The following is a 27,655-nucleotide window of genomic DNA, read 5'->3' as shown; positions in this document are numbered from 1 at the left end:
ATAGAAAACAATTTCATTCTTCCCATTGAAATAACTTTTTTAATGTAGTTATTTAATAAAGTAATAAAAAAATGTAAATTTTAACTTTGTTTGTTATTTGAAAAGTCCTTCATTTATGTTGGTAACGGTTAAATTTCCTAGATGTGGGTCCCGAATTTGGAAACTTGTATAAGATGAGTCTTAGTCCAAACAACTTTGGGAACCACTGATCTAAATACAATATCTGCGTCACACATTTAAAAAAATAAAAACGATGCAAAATAAAAGCGAAAAATACAAGGAAAGCTTGGATTTATAAGATTTGAAAACGATATCATACAAACAAGTAGGTAGGCGTGCGTAGGTACGTACTTATTGGCGTATAATACTTATGACAATTTTTTGGCAAGTAACATTTTATGCTTTTTTCGTTCTAATCATATTAATCATTATACATAGGTACATACCCATACATACATACTGTCCCGTCTATATCCCTTGCGGGGAAGACCGAGCCAACAGTCTTGAAAAGACTAAAAGGCCACGTTCATCTATATGTCTTTATGGTTTCCGGCACTTTAGAATAGAACCACTCCATACCCATCTATCCCATGGATGTCGTAAGGTGACTAAGGGATAGGCTTATAAATTTGAGATTCTTCTTGTAGGCGATGGGCTAGCAACCTGTCACTATTATTTGAATCATAAATACATTAATTTCTACTGGAATATTTATGTAGACATCACAGGATAATACTACACTTTTCACTCATCTAAATTATAAAAAATCTGAAATTAAGTTACATTCTGGCTAAAAATTCTCTGTTAACAAGAGAGTTAACTAGCTATCAGTCTGATAAGTAAGAATACAGAACAACATGTATTTTCAAGAGCGCTGTTTTAATATCGATTATTAGCTATGTCCACGCGCGAAGCAACAGTTGGATGGTATCAACAGGCGGGAACGCGCGGCACCACTTTCCCGCCGTTTTTCAACGCATTCTTTGTTTATATTTTTTAATTAATACCAAGCAATGAACTGTCAAAGTAAAGCTAACAAATATGTGTGTCCAAATGACAGGCAGCTTTCCTTACGAGCCAAGTAAGTACAAAGTCCCTAATACTGGCTTAAACTTTGTTAAACAAGTACTTATTTACTTAAATACTTTTGATTATTTTGTTATTTTAATTTAAATGTTACTTAAGTAGTGTCGAAAGTTTTGAAAATTAGAAGGGCGTTTTTATTTTGTTTTTATTTAGATGCGTATATTGATAAAGGAAATGCGCAACTGTATATAGTTAAGTTTTCTACTTTAAATAAAGAACATCAATTTATAAACGTAATTTATGTATATTTAAATTTTTTAAGTACATAAGAAGATACTTACGAAGAAGGTACTTAGTCATAGAAGTTTTTGTTTTTGGTAGTTAGTTGCTTACATATAAAAAGACGAAAATATTCGCATTTTCACAACCTTTCTCGACTTTCTACATACCTAGAACTTAAATATTTTGTCGCTTTTTTATTCTTGACACAAAAAATGTCTACACACATACATTCAATCACGCCTTTTTTCCTAAGGGGGTAGGCAGAGCCAACATCTTTCCAAGCTCGTCGGTTTCGAGTACTCTTGACCTGACCTTTTGCCAGTACATCCTTAATTTGATCAAGATACGTTCGTCTAGGCCTTCCCATTCCGACCTTTTTCTCCAAACTCTCCTTATATATTTGCTTAGTCAACCTGCTGTCATTCAACCTCTCCACATGACCAAATTTATTGCCAAGTGAAATAGCTATCCGTCGTTTAATTCTTACCTACAAAATTTATTCCCGTGGGTTCAAATACCTATGTAGTTCTTTAAATTAAGTATTTGGGATGTAAGGTAGTTACATATCTACGCTTTGGCTGACCTTCTTAGTCGGTACCTACTCTTATATAAATGTAAATAAAATTTTAAAGATAAATCTTTAAAATTTTAAAATCCGTCTGTTTAAAAACAGACGGCTCAGCTACAACAAACATTGTTATCCTCAACTCAATTTAAAATTTAAAATAATACTACTTCCTTATGAGATATTCCTTCCTTTGGAGACTGGAATATTTTTCTAAGTATTTCTAAGTACCTACCTAAATATTGTTACATTCATAATTTCTGATGTTATCATTCTTATCTTTTACTTATCCCTTGTCAATATCGATCTAGCAATTACGCGATACCTATGCTACGGAAACAGCTGACATCACTAACTTTGAACATAGGGAATAATAATACATGCATATACATTCTAACATTAATATAAGAAGGGTTTGTTATTTTTTTTTACTTAAAGATTTTTTATAAAGGTTGAAAAAATAAAAATACGAGAGTTACGTGACAGGTTGCTAGCCCAGGAGAATCCCAAGTTTATAAGCTTATCCTCTAGTCGCATTTTACGACATCCATGGGAAAGAAAAGGAACGGTTCTGTCCTTTTTTTATTGGTTTAATACCGAGTGGTTCCCCACTCGGTATTGTATGTATTATGTTATATAACTACGGTAAGCAAGGAATGTACTTATGTATACGTACAAAATTACAGGTGAATATTTACTTCGATCTTAACGGGATAATAATTGATGAAATACAAATTCACGTTGGTCACGCATCAAAATTGGGGCTTTTTATTTACAGATTAAAAAAACCCACTTCCCTCTATAAAAGTGGGCTCCTTGCTCCGTGAAAACTATAATATATATTTTATTTTATTTATTCAGAAAACTTACACAATTTAACAGTCACTAAGCTAAATGCCGTGATAACTTTTTTTGGGAAAGAGACAAAAGCAACAATTCTATACTTATAGTCACTGTATAATCAGAGCTTCCTACTGCTAGCAGCATCCGTCCCCAGAGAGATTAGTTTCTCATCAGGCTTAAGAAGGTTATAATCACTACGTTATGTACTATGAAAAAAATCACCCTCACAGTAATATTCTCTTTTGATTAATTAAAACAACGAAACAAACTTATTTTCTCTCTCATCACACTAAATAAACACTATACATTTGTCCAATTTTAGCTAAGAGTTTAATATAAATAATGGTTAATAATAAATAATGGTTTTTGCGTTCAAAAAATTGGAAACAACTGTCTTGAATATTACTTATACTAGTACTAATTGTAAGTGCTTTTGTCCTGTAATAGCCACGTGCGATATCCACAGTAAAATATGCAGTGGTCCTATTTTACTGTACCAAAAAATGCACTACTTCAATAAGTTCTTCTAAGTAAGTTTATGTAACGCAGGGTACTTACTTGGTCTGTACTCATAATAAAGTGATCGCCCATTTTAAAGTACAAAAAAAATCATGTTCTGAATATTTGAATTAGTAAGTAACCCTGTTGAGAAATAAGATCCAATTCAGTATATATCAAATAATGTACGTAAATAGAAAACGACGTCAGAACCCCTTAGGGATTTAGGTTAAATTTTCCCTCATTTAATTTCAGCGAAAGAATTGAGATCAAATTGATATAAAAGGAAAATTTGAAAAAGGAAAAAGTTTCATGTTTCTAAAAATACCTCGAGGTTACAATAATATGGATTATTCAGCCAGTGGCGACCTTGCTGCGTGGTGTTATCTCTTTGCATTACATCCGCTTCCTGTATGAGAGTCCATTCACACGGTCCATACACACTTGTCACGTTCATTATGCAAACGTCCTTCACTCTCTTTCAAGGAAAATGCTTTGAAATTAAAGGATATAACATTAATTTCCTTTAAAAGGAACCGAACCTTCAACAGAATAAATAAAAGGACTTTTTAGACGCAACATTTTCTTTTAAATGAAACTGCGTCTTGAAGCGAAGAAAACGTTTTTAATTGACCGAACAAGCAAAGCGAGTGAGGTCTATACTTTAACTTCTCTACAAACATATTACATTAGATACACAATCTCAGATACCTGCTCTAACATCGAAAAACAAGTTCACAATCAATCAATCACTTCACAGCTCAATTTTGGCTCGAAAATAAATAACACGTTTATAACAAGCGTCGAATTCAGTAAGGGTAGCTACCCCAGTTGTTTTCCGAGTAATTGACAGTTTTGTGCTATACTCGTTCATCTTATGAAATTCTACCAGTTTAGCAATGCGATACGTATACTTCATAACTCTTTCTCAGTTGTTAAGGTACTTAAAAATTCTTCATCCACATTTACCGATCTTTATGCAAGCTCGACTTTTTATACTCTGGTATGACAGTTGCCTATTTATTTTTCGAGTGAACCTTTCATACAGTGCTGCGTGATTCCCAGAACTAATAGAAAAAAAGAATAGGCCCACTCCATCTCTTTCCCATGGATAAGGGATAGGTCTACAAACTTGTGATTCTTCTTTTAGGCGATGGGCTAGCAACCTGTCACTATTTGAATCTCTATCCTTGTAAATCCAATTTCGAAAATAAATCTATTCTATTCTATCAGCTGAATGTGGCCTATCATTCTTTTCAAATTGTAATTTCTTAATAACGTATTATTGTTTAAAAGTATGTTAATTACTTATATTACTTATATTATTAATATTTTACTGCGACATATTCATGTGTAGATATGTTTTAGCTCAGCTTGCAATTCTACCGCAATAATTCTACTCGATGTTATCAAGAACAAATCTAAACTTTCTGTTTCATAACTAACATAAAAACACTGAAAGTAAGGTGAGGTCATATGTTTATTTACTCAACTGCAAATTAAAGGTTAAGTTTTTGCACTTAACTATTTTGTTTTTTATTCCACAAAGTGCTTTAAAAAAAAGTACAAAGGCAAAATATTTTTGAGCTTCAAAAGGGCGGTGCCTTTTATTTGCGAGTGAATATATGTACTCGCAATGCAGGCTAATATGCCGCTCGACCGATTTTGTTGTAAGTTTATCTTAATATAGTAAGTTAATTTATCCGAGGTTAAACTTAAGGTAATTTTACCTGGAAATTCCAACGGTTACAGAAAATGCTATCCCAACTATATTATTTAAAATGGAAGTCTGTCTGCCTGTACCCGATATTTAAAAAAAAAGGCTCGCTCTAGTAATCGGAACCTACTAAAGTTACGAGTAATATGAGATTATCGTTAAACAAATTTAGGTCTTGTTAAAAATTTATATGATTATATTATTAAAGGTTAGGCTTAGAAACTTATATGTTTGTAATATATTATTTAAGTATGATACAAAAAGGGAAAAATGGACAAAGAAATACGTGACGATTTAGATCGAATAACAGTAAAATTGACGTAGGTACAAATTTACGAAATACGAGTAAAACATTACTTAACGCAAAATGGAAAATCCACCGAGAAGAGCTAGCTTAAATATGAGAATAAAGAAATGTAAAATTTATGTCTCTTTTCTTATTTGAAATCTTAATCACTTGCTTGCTTCTTCTTGAAAACTCACATTCTACGGTTCGTAGAATCATTGCTACGAACTTGCTACGAAAAGCCGTAGAGTACAGTTCCTCTAGCTAGATTCAACTTAGTTTTCATTACTTGATCTTGAAAGCAAATGTACCTTTTTTATACTAAGATTGTTTGTTAACTCCTTATTGCAAAAAGAAATTATCATACAGTTCTTTCAATTATATAAAGTAATATTATAAATGCGAAAATTTAAATGTAGTTTGCTTTTTTTATTTCAATTTCTTGTAAGAATCTTATAAATCGATTTCAGGTAACTTTACCTGAAGCACAGATTCGTTTTTTTACCTTTTGTAAGACTTTATAATTCAACACCGATTTTGCCAGCCGGAAATTTCTTAGAATATTGTATACCACAAATACCTATATTAAATTACGTAGAGGCCATGGTCAACTAGCAACAAAACATCCCACGGGGCCAATAATTTTGGCCTCATAAAGGCAATCACGCTCATAATAACATGATGTGGTCAGAAAACATAAAAATCTGAACAATCCCATTTGACCAGATTGTCCAGATTACGTGCTTCTTTGGTAGAAACTATCCAAGAATAGAAAACTAGGTTTCTAGACGGAGCAAGGACTACTTTATGGAGAAAATTGAAGTGGTGAATAGGTGAAAAGATACGAAGTTGCCCTTTCCTCATTATATCAGATCTTGGCAGGCCTACATACACTTTGTGAATGAACAAGAAAAAGGTTTAAAAGTTAGATTTCGGAGGCAGAATTGAATTATGTTCATGTTCAGAATTAGAACACTGTCATCGAAGCACTTGGATGCACTTATCTACGAGGATTGGATTAAAGCTACTCAATACCCGATGTTAGGTTTTAGTTCTCAATTCTGCAACGGCACTAAAATTCGACTGTAACATTGGCCTGCCTGTTAGGGATAAAGACGTGATACGTTTAGCCATGGTTTAGGCATAGATAAACAGATATTGCCTATACCGAATTAAAATGACTAACACAGATGCATTAATTATTACAGAAGCCTTTTTACTCTCCAAATTACCTATTTTTCATTTACCGAATACCAGGCATGTACATGAAAATACTTCCGACTGAAAAGTGTGCCGTAACCCCTTTTAACAGAAAAACCACCCCAATAAACAAAAGCAAGTTTCAATAAATAATGTCTATTAATTTTTTTGCCCATAAAAACAGCTAAGTATAATAAATGTAACATTAACAGAAATATCTGTCAACTGAATTCGGAATAATATAATGATAGTTTTCTATTTCTTTACTTATCACTAGCTTGTTTTACAATAAAAGAGTTTCTGTGTCAAAAAATAAGCATTATTTACGATGCAGACTCCGCACGGGGTGGAGCGCCGCACGCAGCGAGCCCCCGCTGTCGGCCACGGAGCGGGAAGCCATCGCTGCGGTGGTAAAGCGAGCCGAGAAGCTGGACGAGGTCGAGGCCAAACGCGTCGGCCGATTGGTCGCTCGACTGGAAGGTTTGTAAGTCTTTATCTAAAACTAGTGCGATTCTCCCACGAGGCCATCGCCGACGTGGTCAAGAAACTGAGAAAAGCTGATGAAATTCCCGTTGTGGATGTACATGGGTAAGGCTAGGCCTAAAACTGCGGTCGAAATCCGAAATTAAAAATGGCGAATCCTCAGGCGAAAAATGGAGTGAATAATCTTTTTTCTTTTTTTAAATAACAAAAGTGAAACAATTTCTATAACTGAACCATAAGTAAATTCTTAAATCTAATAATGGACACATACTGTTCAGCCCACACAAAAATTACAATATTCTAAGCTACACACACATTATTCAAAAAATATGTCCAGCCAAGCAGAAAGCGGGTCGGCATTAAGCGCAATCTACATACGAAATGTGAGCTTTATTACAGAAAGCTCCTTCAGAAAGATCTATGCGACGATAGATAAAGTTTTCCGTCTGACCTAATCGTTGACTCTGTGGTTGACTTTTAGATTAGACTCTAATACTATGTATTATGTGCAATTAAAATTAAGACAAAAAAGTTAATTCGGTTACGACGATACATAATAATGATTGAACAAAACTCTTCCCACATAACGTCCGCCTATTGTACTTTACAAATTGTAATTGTTACAATAAATAATAAATAAATAAAGACATTTCCAAAACTAGACGGTTATAATATTCGATGTACTGATACTGAATCATCTGTACCACAATCCACTTGCGGTTTTTTTTCATACATAAAAGATATATCACGCCCCTATCCTTAACTGGGCAAACAGACTCAGCTGTCTCGAGAAAGCTCGAAGATACATTTAGCAGATACAAGTTAAATTTATAAAAATAAAAGGCCATAGGTCCGTCCACATATAAATAGTGGCGCTACATAAATAGTTAACGCCGCAACCATACCACAGGAAGGTAATCATGGATCATTGCGCAAGGGTTGGTTGATTATGAACATTCCTTGTTTATTATCTATCTATATTTACTTACGTTACTTCTGCTTAAGTTAAAAATATATAAAAGGTTTTTAATATTAATGATCATATCATTCTGAAATTCGTCCTGATGTTGTTATTTGTTAGACTGAGTAAGCCAGGGAATTGCTCGAAATAAGAAGTCTCGTTTGACCATAATGGATCCAAAATAAGTTACAGCTTAAATCTTGGTAAGAATAACATATGTTGTGTACAGTAAATAAAGGTACCACGTGTAAAATTATCATACAAATATTATTATTCGTATGCTAATCCATAACGGAATAGCTATGGTGAAATAATGAATGACTTTCCAACCAATTCCTTTTCTCATACTCTTTTCTCTGAAAAATATGTGCACTTAAAATCCTAGACCGCGCGTCTAAACGCAATCTTTCCGAGAAAATGCTTTATAAATCAATTTTCCTTAAAGCCCTAGAACATGTAATGTAAGGAGGATATCTAGAGCGTATCTCAGTAAAAGATATATCTATTCTGCATTGTCTTTTTGTTCCAGGGATGCGTCGATCAGCGCAAGGTCCGGCACCAAGATCTTGCCTGGTCTGCGGTGAGACCGCCAGACTTCTGTCCCCTTTGCGAACGTGCGCAATGTGCCGGCAGTCTGCTTGCTCCAAATGTGTCATAGAAACCATGCCACATAGGTAAGATTAATAAGCACTCATTAATTATACAAGGGGATCCCTTTTCTAGTCTGCATGTAGAGGGCGGACGTTAGTACTTAGTATACTATTAATAATTCTGTCGTTTGACTTTAAAGTCTAACTTTAGAGGTGAATTTGACCCTCGCTTTTATTAGATTTATTTTAGTTTGTCTTTCGCCTTGACCTAGACCTCGGTAAATGTGTTTTTTTTTTCTACCCAACTCTATGAAACATTGACTCAACGAAGAAACTATATTAGGAGAGTGTATTTATTCGATAATACTTCAACTACTTAATTAACGTAAAAATATAATTAGGTAAATCATAATATTCGTATATAATTTGTAACGTACAATATGGTATTTACAAATAAACAAATATAATCTTAGTGTTCACAATTTTTATGTTAATACTGAGTTTGTACAATTGATTCGACTCTTTTAATATTATACACCTCCTCCTTTAACTCAGATAACATAATACCGTAAACCACTTTTATGTATGTTTTGGACAATTTCAGAAAGGCCTTTTAATAACAACATTCCTAGCGCTTTATCCACCTTCATTATTCCTACCCCTGATGATAAAACCAATGGGAGTAGATCTGCCATTTGTTCCAGAGAACAGTACATGTGCAATCTCTGCGCGGAGACCAGGGAGATGTGGAAGAAGTCGGGAGCTTGGTTCTTCAAGTCCCTGCCGAAGTATATCCTCCCGGATAGAAGACCGGCGGGGAGGTACAATGACACGGAATTAGCCAGGGCTTTGCAGGTAAGAATTCATTCCATTGTAATAATATTAAGGATAGAACATGTATAATTTGATCTCAAGGGAGATGTAAAAGAAGTAAGGGGTCTTCAAGTCTTAGCCGAAGTACATATTCCCAGGTACGAGACGACGATGAGGTACAACGATAAGGCCAGGTGTTTGCAGGTAAGAATTAATTCGACAATGTTCATACAAAACTAGACTAGTAGGTACCAACAGAGAAATAAGGGAATTGTCAATGCTCTGTGGATTATAAAGGTAGTAAAAAACAAAGGATTCAATTTACTGATAATCCCGTCTCAACTTCAACAATAAATAAATTAAAAACATTTTTTCAAATTTTATGGAAAAAGGCATGATGCGGCAATTAAATATAATTGATTAATTAGCAATCCCGTAGCAAGCAATTTTCCTGCTTCAAACTCAATTATTTCTGAAATGCCTAAACAATTTTACTTACGTTAATATTATATTTTTTCCTTTGACCAAAAAAAATTTAATCTGGATTTGCTTACATTTTAATACTCTTCTTTAGCTCATACCTAATTACCAACTATAATATATCTTATATCTTTCTTCAACAGGATCTTTATATAATTAGGCATTAAGTGTCAAACATATTGAATAACATTCGTTAAAATCGTATTCTCTTCCACAAATTGATACGAGTATCTACAAACCAAACGCTTTGATCGATCTTTTCCCATTAAATAAGTCAAAATTTGATCGAAAGCAACCAGTACCTTTCCATGACTTTTTATTTTCACCAAAACACTCAACATTATAGGCGGGCCTTGTAAACAGGTATCTGATATTGTTACCATACCTTCCTGTTGGGGAAACCGAAACTTTGCATACAAAAGGGGCGTCAAGTCGCTGATAGTATTATCATAATGGACTTCGACCATAACTTTGGCTTGTTGTGGTATTGGTATAACATTTGATTGTTTTAGTGTTACCTGTTATAATGTTATTAGTTTATGTACATAATATAATGTACTTATTGTAATAGGAAAATTAAATTTAGATATAAAAAGATAGATATTCCCTGAGGTGGGCTCCTGTTAAAGTTTTGAAAGTCTATTATAGCAAATATCCAAATCGATGAAAATACTATCACTATTGTACTATACGCTTTATAAATACCTACAAGTAACATACATATATAAAATGGTCCGCTTATCCGATTTAAGGATCCTTTTTCGTCAACAACATTTAAGAAGATTACATTTCCTTTTTCCGCTAGCTTTTGGCTTGCGATTCTAAAACAGTCGTAGAGAATTGGAGTCATAATAACCAGAATGTCGCATTGCCTATAAGGTCTAACAGGCTTTGCTAGTAATTTAATACATATGAATATTCTTCTTGCATGCAAGGACAGACAGAGGTTACATTTTTCCACTAGCCAAAATTGCACCTACTGCAACCCACATGCATCAAGCTCTTCATGCAAGCTATCATTTAAACTTAGGTACTATTTTGACTAAAATATACCCTTTTTAATCAAGATACCTTGTTCGAGTCTTGCCGTACTCTTCGTTGATTTTATTGCACTAATACAATATCTTATAGCTAAGGGAATTTCAGAAAATGCACTCTCAGACCATGCTAAGTAACCTGCATGCCAAATTTCAAAAACTTCATGGGGTACATTTATATTTAATCAGTCAATCAAGTTCCTCTTTTATTATAAAAATAAAGATATTTTTGTAATTTGAAAATTGAAGAAATATATCCATTATCCAGGATGGCGGTAACAGCAGTAATGAAGGCAGAACCGACTCGGAGCCAGGGTCGCCGCTCAGCGTCCACGCACCCTCTTTCTCCAGGCAGGGCAGCAACAATGACAGCAGGAAATCTGTCGGATCTCCACACGTAAGTTCACTGCTCTTCTGGATTCATTTTATATTCCGCCTGGCTGGGAGAGCTAGGAGTGTGACTATGCATAATTCTTGGTAAGCTTAGTCAGATGTTTACAAGGCGCGACGTCTTTGCTTTGTAGGGAAATCTCATTTTGGATCATGATTACTGGGTATGTCAGGTATGTGCAAGTTTTCTCACGAAATTTCCCTCGCCATAAGAGCATCGGTTAGCAATTTAACTAATTTGCAAGATCACGGTAGGACCTTAACCGTTCCACCACCGACTCTCTCTGTAATAGTATAGAATCGGAGTAATGAAGTAACTTTGGACTCGGAGCCATCCATTAATCCATATTTGATCATGATAACGTAACTTACCTACTATTGGTGAAAATTATTTTGAAGAGTAGTATTTATATAGTAGTAGTATTATAGAGTAGTAGTAGGTATAGCTTTAATCTCATAGCCCTATCTCAAGTTAAGGCAAGTTAAAATTACCCTTTGATTATGTTAGATAAAACAATTAAATAAAACAATTTCTTCAGCACCGAATGATAAACAATGGAATTGTCCAAGGATCCAATTTCAGAATAAAGAAAACCTTCGTACGTTTAATCGCTACTAAGTCCAAACAATTAGACGTAGGTAACTCACCTCATAAGAACAAACAAGAGTACTTAAGAGATAAAGTTCTCCGTAAGTGGTTGGGCGACAAATTTTAGCTTACATACTACCTTTGCCTGCGACTCCGTATATATTGGATTTATATATATTCCCGTAAACTTTGGAATAGTTCTTCTTTAAATATATCATACTGCCTCTAAAAATGTCAGTACCTAAATAATAATCTTATAACAAAGATAATGTTTTTATTTGGTGCTTTAAATGCTGACCAGGCTGAAACAATCTCTTGCTTAATCTTCCCTATATGTGTTTTTTAATATATTTCAACTCACACTTTCGTTTCATTTTATGCATTGATTAATAATAATAATTTGATTAAAATAAAAGGAATTAGGTTTATGGTATAAACAGGTCTGAACCCTAAAAGTAGGTACTCGTAATGGTACTACGCCGCTTGCTTTCATCTGTCACAAACTTTAAAGTGGTGGTTTGATTCATCTAGCGTATGAAATGGGAATGACAATAGCGTACAAAAGAGCTGCCTTGCATAAACAAGCTTTTAACGTAATACGAATGCAGCATTTGAGCTTGCCAGTCTGTTGTGAGGGAGGTTCCATGTTAAATAATTACTTCTTATAAATTCAATTTTCGATAACAGCCCCATTTGAGTATTGAAAGATTTCGCTTTACACTTAAAGGGACAATCCGAGAGGTGAGGATGTAATTGGGACTAACACCAATAGTAGAAAGAGTTCAAGTAAGTAGTTAACGACAAGAAAAAACACGCGGTTATTAACGAGATAAATTTACCATGCAAATCAAATTCGTAAATATATCAGAAAAAAAAGTAACCATGATCAAATATTGGTCCATAGAAAGGTTGGACAGGTCATGTGGAAATCGTTCATGTAAAACCTAACTGAATCCAGGGTTATGGTCAAAAGGTGCCACGTTTCTCACCAGAGAGGAGTGTAGATATGTGACCAGAAAATTATGAACGGCAGGAGAAAAAAGTAGAACTAAACTTCGTAACATAAATAGTCAATGGATCTAACTAAACCCAAAGTAACTAAACCCAAATGCGGCGAGACTATTTGAACTTCCCTAATGAAACTTTGAGACAAGAATAGATATCTACCTGCTTCGGGGTTGTTCGCGAAACCTAAACATAATTAAGGGAACCATTTTCTTATTTAACATACGAGTATTTACTTAGTAACAATTTGTCAAAGAGAGATTCACATTTATTACGGAGAAATCTAATAGGCTCTTAGGTTTCTGTTTTGTTTAAAAGGATATAAGTACTTACTTTTGTATAAAGTATTGAATATGTTGCATCCTTTAGAAGTCAGAATACTATAAAGGTAATTCAAAAACCTATAAATCTCATGCTTTAAAAAGATATAGCCATTTTCATACAGCTAAATAAAGTACTAGTAGGTAAATATTGAAGGTACATAAATGCAATTATGATTCATTATAAATATATAATCACGTATTTCTAACTTACGGGGTAGACAGAGTCAACAGTCTCTTATAGACTGGAAGGCCACGCCATGTTCAGTTTAGTTCACGTAACTTAAAAATACTCAGAATTTATAAAACCATGTTGAAGGTTCGAGAATTTTTTAGAAAGGACCCTATTAAAGATGAAGTGGTTATGAATAAATTAGACGAGTTTACATAACGGCGATGGTATAGCTCCCTAGCTATATGAGTAACCCTTTTACTAAGTACGTCATTAAACTGTGGAGAACATGCAAAAAATATTTATTATTCGGTATAAAGTCATCTGATTGAATGGCTGGTGAAACACCCCATATGTACCTAAATAAAAAGAACATAAGCTGCTAAAACATACACACATACATACATATAATCACGTCTATATTCCTTGCGGAGTAGACTGAGCAACAGTCTTGAAAAGACTGATAGGCCACGTACAGTTATTTTGCTTTAAGATAGAATTGAGATTCAAATAGTGACAGGATGATAGCCTATCGCCTAAAAGAAGAATCCCAAGTATATAAGCCTACCCCTTAGTCGCCTTTTACGACATCCATGGGAGAGAGATGGAGTGGTCCTATTATTTTTAAAAAAAAACGGTCGACATATGTATAAAATAAGAGCAAAGATATTTTTCTAATAGTATAAGTTTTAATTGGTGGAATAATACAAAGTCCAATTATTTGAAGGCGCTTCCACATATCCACACATCCTTACAAACTTACCCATTTATAAAATTAATTGGAAAAGTATTGCTTTCATTTTGACCAATATAATCTTTTACTCGAATAATAACTCCCACACTCCGGCCTTTGACGCCGATTCCCTGAAACCCATCCAAAATATCCGTGTTTCAATTAATTAATTTGTTTTTGTTGTTACACAGGCAGCATACCACTTGGCTGTTAAAGCATAAAAGAAAAACCATGTCATCAATTTTTATAATATTTAATATACATATATTATTGTAGGCGATAGGCTAGCAACTTGTCACTATTTGTATCTCAATTTCATTATTAAACCATACGCAGCTGAACGTTGCCTTTCAGTGTTTTCAAGACTGTTGGCTCTGTCTACCCCGTAAGGGATATAGGTTTGATAATTTGTATGTATGGTCAAACTGGAATGAAATTAACTATCTACTTAGTAGAGATAATGTAAAAGTAAAATATAAAAAAATAGATCCAATGAGAAGTAAGTCTTTTACAGGAACAGGAAACTCTTTCTTTCTTTTCTTTACAATCCCGTTGAACCCTCAGTCAATTTAATTTAACGGATATTGGTTAATTAGTACTCGTTAAGACGTGCTTACCTTTCAGACAAACATATTTTTTTTCCAACCCGTTAGAAAATATTTTTAGTCTCACGATGTTTTCCATCGCCATAAGAAGGTTGCCACTCAAACTAATGTACATAACTCAAATAAACATGGCGAGGTAGGATTTAAACCCGTGCCTCCCAGCTCATCACGCTGTTTATTGGATCACCCTTATGCAGGCACGTAGCAGTATATGCGTTAATATTTTTAAAACAATGTAGGGACAGGAAATGAAAAAAAAAATCTATATTGACCGCACAAACCTTTTGTTCTAAATATTGCTCATTCAGTTTTTATGGATTGATATTGGAAATTGTGATCGTCACTTTTTCCATCAGATCTTCTGTCTCGGGTCTGTTGGAAGAGATTTCTTTAGAAATAAGAAGCTCCTAAGCTATAACCTAGTACTGTTTCTTGTGTTTATCGGTCACTATCACTATCACTTTTTGTATAGATACATGAATCGGTAAATAAATAAAAGATTTTACTACCTTAATAGGTTGGTGGTTTTTATATGTGTTCATTAATTTTATTCCTTACATAAATGTACATAAAACGTGTATAAAAGACACATTACAAGCTGTCCTGCTGCGGCGCTTTGCGGCGATCTTATAGACTTCGACTACATACATATAGTCTCGTCTGTATCCCTTTCGTTGCGGGGTAGACAGAACCAACAGTCTTGAAAAGACTGAAAGCCACCCTCAGAAATTTGATTTGTATTAGACTATAGACGCATAATTCAAAATTTAAAAAATTAATAGTTCTTTAGTTTTAAATATATATTAAAGTATTTTAATCAATATCTGTTCTACACTGCTTATAATATCTAACATGTCGTTACCATGATGTCAACCACTCGAGGAAATGATAAATGGATTGACACCCAAGTTAATTACTATCGGTTCGGTGATTTATGAAAGGGGTAACTGTATTTAAAATTATAAAATAATAGAAGAGGAACAATACCAAGGTATTACTTAGCGCCTCAGTATTGATTTCAATATAGTTTGATATGGGGGCAATACAGGCTGTTAGCTTTTATATGTATTGAAATTGTCGGCGAACAAAGTCGAAGGAAATATCTAGCTAGTTGAATGACATACCAAAAATCAATTTAAAAAATCATCAAGCTCGTTATAAAAGATAGTATGTTTCGCTCTAAAAATAGGAACAATCATATTTTCACTTGTTATGTAAGTACCTATAGAACTACTATTTTGTATTACTATCGGTAAACAAAACAAATGATGTAGGAAGGCTGCGGAATGTCAAATAACCATGACCTTATTCTGGAATAGGATAAAGGAAAACTGCACGTGTCATGGGTAACACTGAAGGCTGTATATATTTAGTGTGTCAAATAGTTTTAAAAATAGTACTAAATGCTGGTTAAAGAAGATTATAAGGTTTAGTAGGTATATTTATACATGTATATGTGTTTTATATATAAAATTATCGTGTCACAATGTTGGTTCCTGTACTTCTCCGAAACGGCTTGACTGATTCTCATGAAATTTTGTGACCATATTGAGTAGGTCTGAGAATCGGCCAACATCTATTTTTCATACCCACAAAATGCAAAACAACGAAATCGCTTATGTAGTTTTTAATATACGTATTCACAATTGTGTAAAAATTGAATCCACATGCCACCTAATGACGTCACAGACATTATTATGAACCGTCACCCCGAGCAGATTTAGCGGAAGATTTCGCCGGCGCGCCGCTACGTCACCGTGCGTCATAATATCTATCGCGATGGAAGACGAGGAGGCTAGGGTTGTGCATGTACGCAAATAATATACTCGTAGTAAATAATAATAGTTTATTAATCAGACAATAAAAATTCATAATTTTTTTGTAGAAGTCTTAATCTACTAGTAACGAGAAAAAAGATCTAGTGTATTTTTTTTAGTTCCGCGATTAGGTAGTTTTTAATAATTTTTAGTGGTCCATTAGTTCTCTAAAAGTGTAACATTTATGAAGTCAAGATGAAACTTGAAGAAATCCAGAGATATCTTTTAAATGTATTATAGTAATATGTGTTTAAAGTTTTAAGTATTATTTTATATTAGCTACTACGGCATTTGAATCTAGTAATCATCATCTTAAATGGCAGGAAAAATTAAACCTAATAAATGAGATATAATAACATCTAAAAATGTTAATATAATACGTATATAGGAATGAATAATGAAATTATTATTAATATTATCTATAAATAGAATAATGCTATTTCAACCTATTCACCAAAAGAACTATGATTAAAGTACACGCCAATTTATTCTTTAAAAATAACTTATTTTCGACAACCCTAGATGGAACACATTTATTTGTCAACCCTGCAGGAGGGCTTTGGGTGGGAGGCTGTTCATTGAGACTTTTATTGATTCCGGGTTAATTGAGGTCACTCAGCATCTCATTTCTTCGGAAATGCTCAAATTTTATTATTCGTTCTTTGTTATTTGTTAATTATACCAATTTTTTCCAATCTCAATTGGAAGAAAACTGGCTGGCATACACTATGTTTTTGACCAGACCATAAATACATTCGTAGTCACTTTATTCTAAAACCCATTCACGATTATGGGATCAAAGGCAATTAGTCCTGAACACGTCTTACATTGTACTAGACCCGTTGTAAGGCTTAAGCCTTAAATTACCTGCTCGTTAATGTTTAGTCACAGATTATATCGATACTACGTAGTATGATTCAGGCACGTAGTTAATTTTCTAAATGCCATATTATCTATCGTATTAACTAAAAACATGTCTGTCTGTATGTTTGTTCTGGCATCACGTGAAAACTATTGCCCAATTTAAATGCGGTTTTCATAGATGTGTTTGGCTTGGTCTAACTAAAGGCGGCTTAGATCTCTTCCCCCTTCTTTCTGTGGTAATATAAAAAATCAGCCTTTAGTATAAGTTACGTAGACGTGCCGTGTGGTTCCCGGCACCAATAAAAAAAGAATAGGATCACTCCATCTCTTTCCCATGGATGTCGTAAAAGGCGAATAAGGGATAGGCTGACAAAGTTGGGATTCTTTTTTAGGCGATGGGCTAGCAACCTGTCACTAGTTGAATCTCAATTCTATCATTAAGCCAAATAGCTGAACGTGGCCATTCAGTCTTTTCAAGACTGTTGGCTCTGTCTACCCTGCAAGGGATATAGACGTGACCATATGTATGTATGTATGTAGGACCACTCCATCTCTTTCCCATGGATGTCGTAAAAGGCGACTAAGGGATAGGCTTACAAACTTGGGATTCTTTTTTAGGCGACGGGCTGGCAACCTGTCACTATTTGAATCTCAATTCTATCATTAAGCCAAATAGCTGAACGTGGCCTTTCAGTCTTTTCAAGACTGTTGGCTCTGTCTACCCTGTAAGGGATATAGACGTGATGATATGTATGTATGTACGTAGACTTCTTTTATGGCGGACGAAGTCGCGTTTAAAAATCATTTAGTTTATAAAGAAAATGGATTTAAATTTCAAATCAAAGCTTGCGTATTGTGATTTAAATTCACCTTATAAAAACTTTGAATGAAATTATTTTTGTAATCACTTCACCGCAGCTACTATTTATAGCACCCTTGACATGATCTGTTATTGACACATGTTTCATTCGGACAGGTACTCTGAGGGAAAGTCTTTAAAAATAGCCATTTTAAAATCTAAGTAATTGATTATAACATAAAAAATGTTTTTTTTTGCATTATCCTTATAAGCCATTAAATAAAATAAAATGACATTTAAAGCCAACAATTAAAAACCTCCTCTTTTTTGAAGTGTTAAAAATTTCACAAACTAAATAGAGATACTATCTCCGTCTTCATAAAACTGCTACGACTACGAAAGTGCTACGAATAATGCTACATCTACAAATCTGCTACGATGACGCTCCATACGCTACGATGAGCTCTAAACTTGCTACGAATATGCTACGATCGCTCAGCGTATTAGGGAATTATGGGTACTTCGTAATGAATTGCCAAAATAAATACGTACGTACAGAAAAATCTTTTTATTATATTTTCTCTCTCTCTCTCAACTTTATTCCCAATAGCTTCGCCACTAAGCTTCGAGGACTAGGGTCCACTGAATCTTCTTTATCATATGGAAACTTTATTTATATATGCAACTGTGTTTATCGCTTACATACTAATTGATCCAACTGAACTCCACGATCAGTGTAAAAAAATTAATGGGTCCATCAAGTTATTTATTGAAATGGCTTAAATGTATTTAGAGTAAAAACCATCCGTTTTTAGTATTCTATGTACGTCTAGATGTTAGCTGCAGCTTCCCCGCGTAATAATTTTACATGATGCCTAGATAAAAGTACTACTTCCATTGTGATATTTTAATCTACGTATTGGGAAAGGAATAATTATTCTGGGATAGGCAGAGACTTCATCTTTACACTTGTAACGATTCCTGCTGTTTATTTCATCAGTCTTTTAATGCAAGCAAGTCAGTTTAAGGCAGTGTTGACCAGACCTTTCAGATCCTCTTCGATTTGATTCAGTTACTTTAATTTAAGCCTTTTCTTTAATTTTCCTTAACTTTTTAATACTACGGATTAACAACATAAGCAGTATACCCATGTCTTACAATATATTAAAATCTTAAGCCAAGGATTTCTCCGACGCAAACAGAACAAGAACGGAATCCTTGGACCATTTTCCGCTTTGATCCTTTGTTTGCCTCGACATTCATAATACGGATCGCCAAGTGGAATTTTTTGTCAGCTTATCACAGAATGTTTTTATGTAGCCAACTGCGATATAATGAGGGGTGTTGTTATTGATTTTAGCAAGCTGGCTAGGAAACAGTCACTATTTGAATCTTAATTCTATCATTAAGCCAAATAGCTGATCGTGGCCTATCAGTGTTCTCAAGACTGTTGGCTGTGTCTACCCGCAAGGGATAAAAACGTGATAATATGTATGTATTTTATTGTTTTTAGTAGGTATATACTAACAGAGGAATAATAATGGTTGTTAAACTTTAGCTTATTTTCTAGACGTGATTGATACATACGTAAAAAATAAAAAACTCGGTATTTATTTATAAGAGAAAATTACTGTCACAATGTACGATTTTTTATCATACTTATATGTATATTATTATATTTGTATGTATATGGCAGACGAAAACTATACCTACTTATTTCAGAATCTTGGTAAAAAATGATAAACAAAAAAATGTTTAATAAATAGGAATTAAAAACCAAGAGCTTGTGACGGACTGCCTCGGAGGTCATCCAATATTTAAACTTCCCTCCTCTTATTTATGTTCTGCGTCTCCTCTTATACAGGACTCCCACTACGACTGGAATGAAACAGACATCCTCACACACGGGGTCAGTGGCCTGAGCCTCCATCGCACAGACAGCATAAGCCAACGACCATTGGCTTCCTTAAAACGCACTGGAAGCAAAGGCAGCGCGTACAGCCTTCGAAATGCGCGTAAAGATGTACCAAAATCTATCGTCCAGATTGAAAGACCTCCCACGATACCTGATGCAGGGTTCGGGACCTTGGAAATTAAACTGGCATACGATAATGCCACTTCTTCGTTGGCTGTCATGGTGCTAAGAGCCAGAGGTCTCATCGGAATGGATATGACTGGACTGTCTGATCCGTTTTGTAGATTAGAAGTGTTGCCGAGAGGTAAGCATCTTATAAAATACGTTTATCTGTTTTTCAGTCTTTATATCAAAATCCTCCTGGCGTCTGTCGTCTTTGAGTTTTTCCTGAAGAGGAGCCCGAAGTCCGCTTAAAATCACGATCCGATAACAATTTTATAACTTGATAACTCGTGTGTACACTAACTTAGCCTTGTTTATAACATAATCTAAGAATAGGTACCTAAGCATTTTCGAATTTGATCAAGTTGATAGTAATATCTCATTAATTTTCAGAAGGCACCTATTCTAATAGACTTCGCACAAAAACAGTGCACAAAACAAAAAATCCCGAATTCAACGAAACCCTCCATTTCTTCGGCATCACAGAATCAGATCTTTCAAGCAAATCCTTGGAAATCGTCTTATTTGACGATGATAGGTAAGTACTCTGACTTACTGCCTACGTACTGAACCATACTAAGAAACTAATTTCGCTAATCTCAGTGTTGTCACATTTGTATCTTCTCAGTGAAGCCTTAATAAAATTAAAATAAAAACTCTAGTAAAACTTCTATTAGATAAACCAGACGTCCTCAAAATCTATCGTAGATAAACATTTTGCGAGAAAAACTGAAAAGATTATTTGAAAAATGTCTGCGTATTTGGATTAATTAAACAAACTCCTTACTTTTCGTCACATTCGTCAAAATTATTGTTAAAACGTTGCCCGCAAGCTAATTCATACCTTAAAAGTGGATACAGAAACTTTTAATTCCATTGATAATAAAGTTAAAAAAAAAACTTAACAGATATGGTTGCGACGAAATGGGCTCAGCCACCGTTTCTCTACGGGAATGCGCCAAGTCTCCTCTACAGCTCCGCTTGGCGTTGTCTGGGGCCGCCACTGCCGAGCCTACGGGGCCTCGGATACTGCTTGCTCTGTGCTACAGCACGAAGAGACGCGCGCTCGTCGTCACTCTGTGCAGGGCCGCTGATCTCCCTCCGCAGGATAGCAATGGCTACTCGGATCCTTTTGTGAAATTGTAAGTATCTTGATTCAGATTGCCTTTATTATCACAGTTCGATACCTGAACTGTTGTTTATCTGTACTACAAAATGAAGAGACGTGCGCCTGTTACCGCTATTTGCAGAGTTCCTGGTGTTCCTTCAAATGATAGTCTGGAGTCATTTCGTTAACTCATCAGTTACCTACTTGATATTAAATAAGGTACTCATTGAAAAGGCACTCAAGTAGTTCAGCTTCTAAACTCCAAAGCAATGAGCACTTTATATAACTGGATACTCGGAGCTACAATTTCCTGCATAGCTCCAAAAAACTGTATGAATACAGAATTTTCATCCTTTTTAGGGTTGCAGACATATACTGCTTCCTTTTTGTTCTTTAACAGAATTTCCCAAAGGCAATTTACTTTTAGGACTCCAAATATCCGTAAAAGTACCCGTCGTGTATATAAGTAGTACCTAGAATGCCTCTTTTTATTAATTCGCTAAAAATAACCACCGATTCCTAATTTCTTTTTCAGACATTTAGACCCCGACCCTTATCATAAGAAGCATAAAACATCGATCAAATGGAGAAACCTAAATCCAGTTTGGAATGAGGAGTTCCTTTTTGAAACGCGACCCACCGAACTTTCCCGCCAAAACCTTACACTGACAGTTTGGGACAAAGACTACGGGAAGCCTAATGATTTTCTTGGCAGTTTAGTCCTAGGCTTCAGTAGTAAGGGCAGAAGGCTGAAACACTGGATGGATTGTATAAAATTCCCGGACCATAGACACGAACAATGGCATTCTCTAACGGATACCCAACACTTGTAAATTCATGCAGGTTTATTCTATAAATACTGTTTAGTTGATAAATTATAGGACTTGGAAAATCGGAAATTATGTGAAATCTGGTTCAAAACCTTGAAAACATATAGTTGCGTTCATAAAAAAATATAATAAATTACAAACTACTTATTTACTTCTTTTTGAGCCTTTTGGGGTGGAAGCCGGGGGATCCATCAGCACATTAGCTTTTTAACGTTCTCTCTAAAAGGTTGATAGTAGTATCAGCATTCTAGACACGTTGCCGAGGGCGAACGTTCTACAGGAACTAAACAATTTATTAATTTAATGTTAGCTTATTTTTTTTATTAAAAATCTCTGCTCTATAAATTTATCGTTTCTAAAATCATAATTACTTTACTTAAATATAAATTAAGAGCTTCGAAATGTATGGTGCTAGGATACGAAAACATAACTTGTTAAAAATACACAAAGGCAGGCTATTCTCGTAAATATATTATCTACATACATATGATTACAATAAAATGAATGAATATACACGTATATTAAAGAGTATATCAACTGTTATAATACATAGTAGTTATCACTATTAGATAGGACATAAAAATCTAATTTTGGGTATGTGGTAGGGATTCTAGTTGGAAGCTGAGTAAGTAGAAGCTAAATGTCTGAAGACAGCTTCAACTAAAAGTTTCCCAAATTTTTTCATAACTTTGATATATTATATGTACTATGTCTAATTATGATGTTTTGGTGTAGTAAGTAGTATAAGTCATTTGTGATAAAATTGTAAATACGTAAAGTCAAAAAAAAAATAATACAATAGTGGTTTGAACACCATATCTTCTTATTGTTTGCAAAATTTCTTCAACTTAGGTAGGTAGAACAAACGAAATAAAATAAATTAAATTCTCGCAGGCAAATTGCATGATTACGGGTTTCACAAACGTCGTCGACAGTAAAACAACGTCGACCAAAGGCAAATTGTAAATTTCCTTGTCAATACCTACCACAACATTACCTAGTTCAAAAAATCTTTCAGACAATATTATCTCTGTATAACTGTTAGTTTTAAAACATATGTTTTTGATACTCTTTCCAGTAAGCGATGTTACACTGTTTTTTATTTTGTAACTTAAGTGTACTTATTTAAACCATGATCTACAGATATTAGAATTAAGCAAGTTACACTTGTTAATCGCGTGTAGATAAGTGAGACCTATTTACTTCGTGAATTAATGTAAGTAGTATTTATGTGCCAAATGTATTAAAACAAAGTATATGTATGTACAATGTTATGCTTGACTTGGCAAAATCCTGAAGTATACGTGAACTGCCTTACTTATCTACCAAAGGCAATGAAAAATCCAAAAGAAATAAACTTTGAAATATAAATTATGTTTTTGATTGCTAACCGATATCCTTACGGAGAAAGAAAACATCGTGAGTATCTGTTTGGGTTAGGTTTTAATTATTATTATACTTTAGTGACTTAAGTCTTGTTTTTAATGGATGGGGTTACGTTCTCCTAGAATTACCTTATCCAAGATCGTATCGTGATCAAAGGCAAAACTGGGGCTAAACGCTAGGAGGAGGATGATGAGTAGAAATTTATTTCAATTAAAATTAATTGTAGCCATTAGCATATAACATAATGGCTTTTAATTCCTTGATTGTTTTGAACTTTGAGACATTAATTCTATAGCTTAAGATGAAACAAAACGCATTTGACAGTTTGACAATTTTAGATGAAATGAGCAAAAACAAAACGCGTTCGATAAACTTGTTTGGTTGAACTTTTTTGACAGGTAGAAACCGTGTGAAAATTGTAAATGCAGTAGGTAAATCTGTAAAGCTAGTAATGAATTTTCAAGAAATTGATCAAAATTGTTGTTTTATATGAGGAATGTGTTAACATAATATAAATACATAATGGCATTTCTATGTCCAGTGCGAATACGAAAAGGGAAAAAGAAGAAATGTGAGTACCATGAAGCTTCGTAAGTTTTTTAAGTCATTGACCCTTACTTTCTACATAATTATAAATAAAATGAAAATAATGTCTTCGCTGTTATATTTGAAGAAATTTTTTGCATGTTGCTTAATCGATCATGAGAACTTCTGTAATTTTACACGATGGTAACTAACAATTTGTTATACTTTGTGTCTAACTCCAATATGCATTTTATCTTAGTTGAGTTTGCATTAAAAGTTCTGTTTTTGATGTGGATGTAATACCAACAAGCTACTCGAATCAAAAAATTAAGTTATGTTTACTTAAAAGCTATTTTCTTTTCTACCATGAGTCTGTATAAACAAACTCAATCAAAACTCTAAGGACATCCATAGATGTCTTAAAATCGACACACAAAACATTCCAGGACTATCTATGTTTATTAACACTAGCAGCATTGAATTGTATATTTTAAATGGCTATGCATATTTGATTTTCTATTCAAACAATTCCAGCCAGTAGCGGGGATTCAGAAAAAGATCTCTCAAGGCCAGGCTCTGGTTTAAGTCCTGGCATGGGCCGCATCACAGGCTCTGCAAGTATTGAAACTCTAGTGAGGGTTGGCATTGAGAAGGAACATGGGCTCAGTCCAGATTCCAAAATGGTGGTTCTTCATGACTTTGCACCTTGTGTTGATGATGAACTTGAGGTAAATAAAGTTACACAAATAGATATCTTTAAAAAAAATCTGTTTCATCTAATCTGCCGCACCTTCTTTTTCAAAGGGGAAGGCAGAGACATCTTTCTTCTTGCCACAAACCCTGCAACAGGTTTTTGTTTAAATTAATCTAAGATTGCCTTGCTAAGGCAATCCTGCGGACCAAGTGACTAAAATAATGAGTTACCTCATGCTACTTTTATTTTCAGGTAAAAAGAGGGCAAATTGTAAATGTGTTGTACCGAGAAAATGACTGGGTCTATGTAATACTAGCAGAGTCCAGAAGGGAGGGTTTCATTCCACACTCATATTGCGCTCCGTGTGAACCCCATGACCTTAAGAAAAAACTGCCCAGAAGTAGATCTCCTACCGATTTAGCACATAGAGATGTCTCACAGTAAGTATTATTCATGTCTTGGTTATGTATATAACCCTAAACAGCATCAACAATAACATAATAAGAATGAAAATCAGTTGGTCAATATGGATTTCATTTACACTTTTACCAGTGTCAAAGTGAATGTATTTATTAATAAAATTATAATTTTCAGGTTGTCCGTATCAGATGGAGCCACTAATGTGGGCGATGGTCACTCGGAGCTGGGCAGTGAAGGAGAAGCATGTCCGTTCAGCAAAGACCCCTCAGGCCGTTACGTTGTACTGTACACATTCACTGCCAGAGATGAGAACGATGTGGATGTTGAAAGAGGAGAATTTGTTACAGGTTTGCTACTTGATACACAAGCATATTAATTCCCTATCAAATATTAATTTGAAGTTTTTATTTTGATTTAAATAGACAGAAAATTAAGAAATCATTCTTCAAAATAACAATACTTCGAACAACATGTCAGTAACTGATTTGGTAAAGTATTCAATATGTTTATCTGTCTTTTTCCAACCAGCTATAATATATATTTGATGCACTGATCAACTACTCCATTCTCCTTGTGCTTGTTACATCCTCATCTTGTTATAAAAAATTCTTTGTCTAGAATTTTCATCTTTTCATTATTTCAGTGCTCAATAGAGAAGATCCAGATTGGTATTGGATAGTGAGGAGTGATGGACAAGAGGGATTCATACCGTCTGGTTTTGTTTATCCAGCAGTGGTACAAGGTAACAATATTTAATTTAAATAAATTTAAAATGTGAATAGCTAGTGGGGTTTTCTCACGATATTTTTAACTGATACTTTTTATATACTTAGGAAAGAACAACAACATGTTAGCATTCAAAGAAAAAAGTATCCTAGATTTCATGTCTGGGTATCTCTCTCCCAAATAACAATTTCTTTTATAATTTATTTAGTCATGTGAACATCAGAAATTTTTTATACTTTTCTATATATATTTATTCAATTTTTACCTGTTTACAGCTACCCAACAAGAGAACAGCCCACAGCTGCAATCGCCGCCGGCTTCGAACCCCAACACGACGCTTCTGTCGGCCACCACCGGCCTCAGCCCCGCGCAAGACAGCGACGGACGGTACCACGGCACGGAGCTAGTCATGCTTTACGATTATAAGGTAACTTAATATCAAATACCCATATCTTTTTTCAGCTCTTTTTAATGTTCTCCTGACCTGACCACATTCCGCATAAACTTTAAAAAAAGTCTTCTGCAAGAACAACCCAGGACCCAATGCATATTGACAAAGCAAAGGAAAAAGAAAAGCGAGATCAAGTATATTTTTCCAGCGTGTCTTTGTGTCATAAAACTATAATTCCTTTTTCATACCATACTACCATAATGGATGACACATACATCTCAATGTTATAAAAACTTAGTAAAACAATAATATAATGTGTGTTGTTCACAGGCGCAAGCGCCAGACGACTTGTCGGTGAAGCGCGGCGAGTGGGTGTACGCGGACCTCACGCAGCAGACGGTGGAGGGCTGGCTGTGGGCGCACGCTCCCAAGTCGCGGCGCTCCGGGTTCATCCCCACCGCCTACGCGCGAGCTCCGCATACTACTACACTATAACTAAGGAATATCAAACCACTATACTCGTACAGATACAAATATGTGGTACTATAATATGATTTTCTATGACTATGCTACAATTGACGCAGAAAGAGTAGACCCTAAAGCGCAGAAAAATATTTAAAAAATACAATACTCGCATGCTGGAATCTCTGCCCCTTGCATGGCACACTCAACGTTAATTTTAACTAGGGCTTTGAATTATGACGTGAAATGGGACAGCGACAGTCTTTCGCTGAGTATGAGTAAAATTAACTGCAAACTTCTTCTGTTAAGTTTTGAACAGAACTGTTAATTTATAAAGAATCAATAATTGATAAATTTAATTTGTATTTTAATTGCCGTGTGGTTCCTGGGACCGGAAAAAAGAATAGGACCACTCCATTTCTTAACAATGGATGTCGTAAAAGGTGGCTATCCCTTAGCCATGCTTATGAACTAGGCATTTTTAGGCGATGGGCTAGCAACCTGGCATTATTTGAATCACAATTCTATCATTGAGCCAAACAGCTGAACGTGGCCTACCAGTCTTTTCAGTACTGTTGGCTCTGTTTACTGTTGCAGGGGATATAAACGTGATTTTATGTATGTATACATTTCAGCTCAAGCTAGACAAGAAAGCTTTTCATCATCATTATTAGATCTGACATAGTTTTAAAAGAATATGCCTTAATCTTAGCCTTTTAGTTATGGCCATAACTTCGTCTTTTTATTGTGTAAATGTAATAAAGATTGTCTTCCGTAAGCTAAGTTTAAATGTTGTGTACATTTTCCGTCCAAATTTGACTGGCTCAATTTATTTCGTATGAATATTTTTACTATTAAACTCAAGTTTACTACATATCGATATTTTTTACTGTGTAAGATTAAATGTTATTAAAATTTAATTTGTATTATTTTTCATCTAGATGATTCCCCTTCAGACTGA

The 27,655-nt window shown here is 34.5% G+C and overlaps 2 protein-coding genes across 2 annotated transcripts; both read left to right on the top strand.

The window, feature by feature from the left end:
* The first annotated feature begins 937 nt into the window (after window positions 1-937).
* LOC106129925 (rabphilin-3A) lies at window positions 938-22,695 on the top strand. Its single transcript, XM_013328624.2, has 9 exons — window positions 938-1,081; window positions 6,752-6,897; window positions 8,391-8,535; window positions 9,138-9,306; window positions 11,050-11,178; window positions 19,940-20,294; window positions 20,546-20,690; window positions 21,061-21,294; window positions 21,796-22,695. Exons 1-9 carry the CDS (start codon window positions 1,014-1,016, stop codon window positions 22,091-22,093), a joined length of 1,689 nt encoding a protein of 562 aa, XP_013184078.2. The 5' UTR covers window positions 938-1,013; the 3' UTR covers window positions 22,094-22,695.
* A 1,173-nt stretch (window positions 22,696-23,868) lies between these two features.
* LOC106130002 (SH3 domain-containing protein Dlish) lies at window positions 23,869-27,614 on the top strand. Its single transcript, XM_013328743.2, has 7 exons — window positions 23,869-24,047; window positions 24,536-24,729; window positions 24,948-25,135; window positions 25,290-25,462; window positions 25,759-25,857; window positions 26,117-26,268; window positions 26,563-27,614. The coding sequence occupies exons 1-7, from the start codon at window positions 23,999-24,001 to the stop codon at window positions 26,725-26,727; spliced, it is 1,020 nt and encodes a 339-aa protein (XP_013184197.2). The 5' UTR covers window positions 23,869-23,998; the 3' UTR covers window positions 26,728-27,614.
* The last annotated feature ends 41 nt before the right edge of the window (window positions 27,615-27,655 follow it).

This window comes from Amyelois transitella, chromosome 22 (genome assembly GCF_032362555.1).
Source record: "Amyelois transitella isolate CPQ chromosome 22, ilAmyTran1.1, whole genome shotgun sequence".
Taxonomy (NCBI): Eukaryota; Metazoa; Arthropoda; class Insecta; order Lepidoptera; family Pyralidae; genus Amyelois; species Amyelois transitella.
Note: the sequence above shows the minus strand (reverse complement) of the source record. Positions and strands in the feature narration are given on the sequence as shown.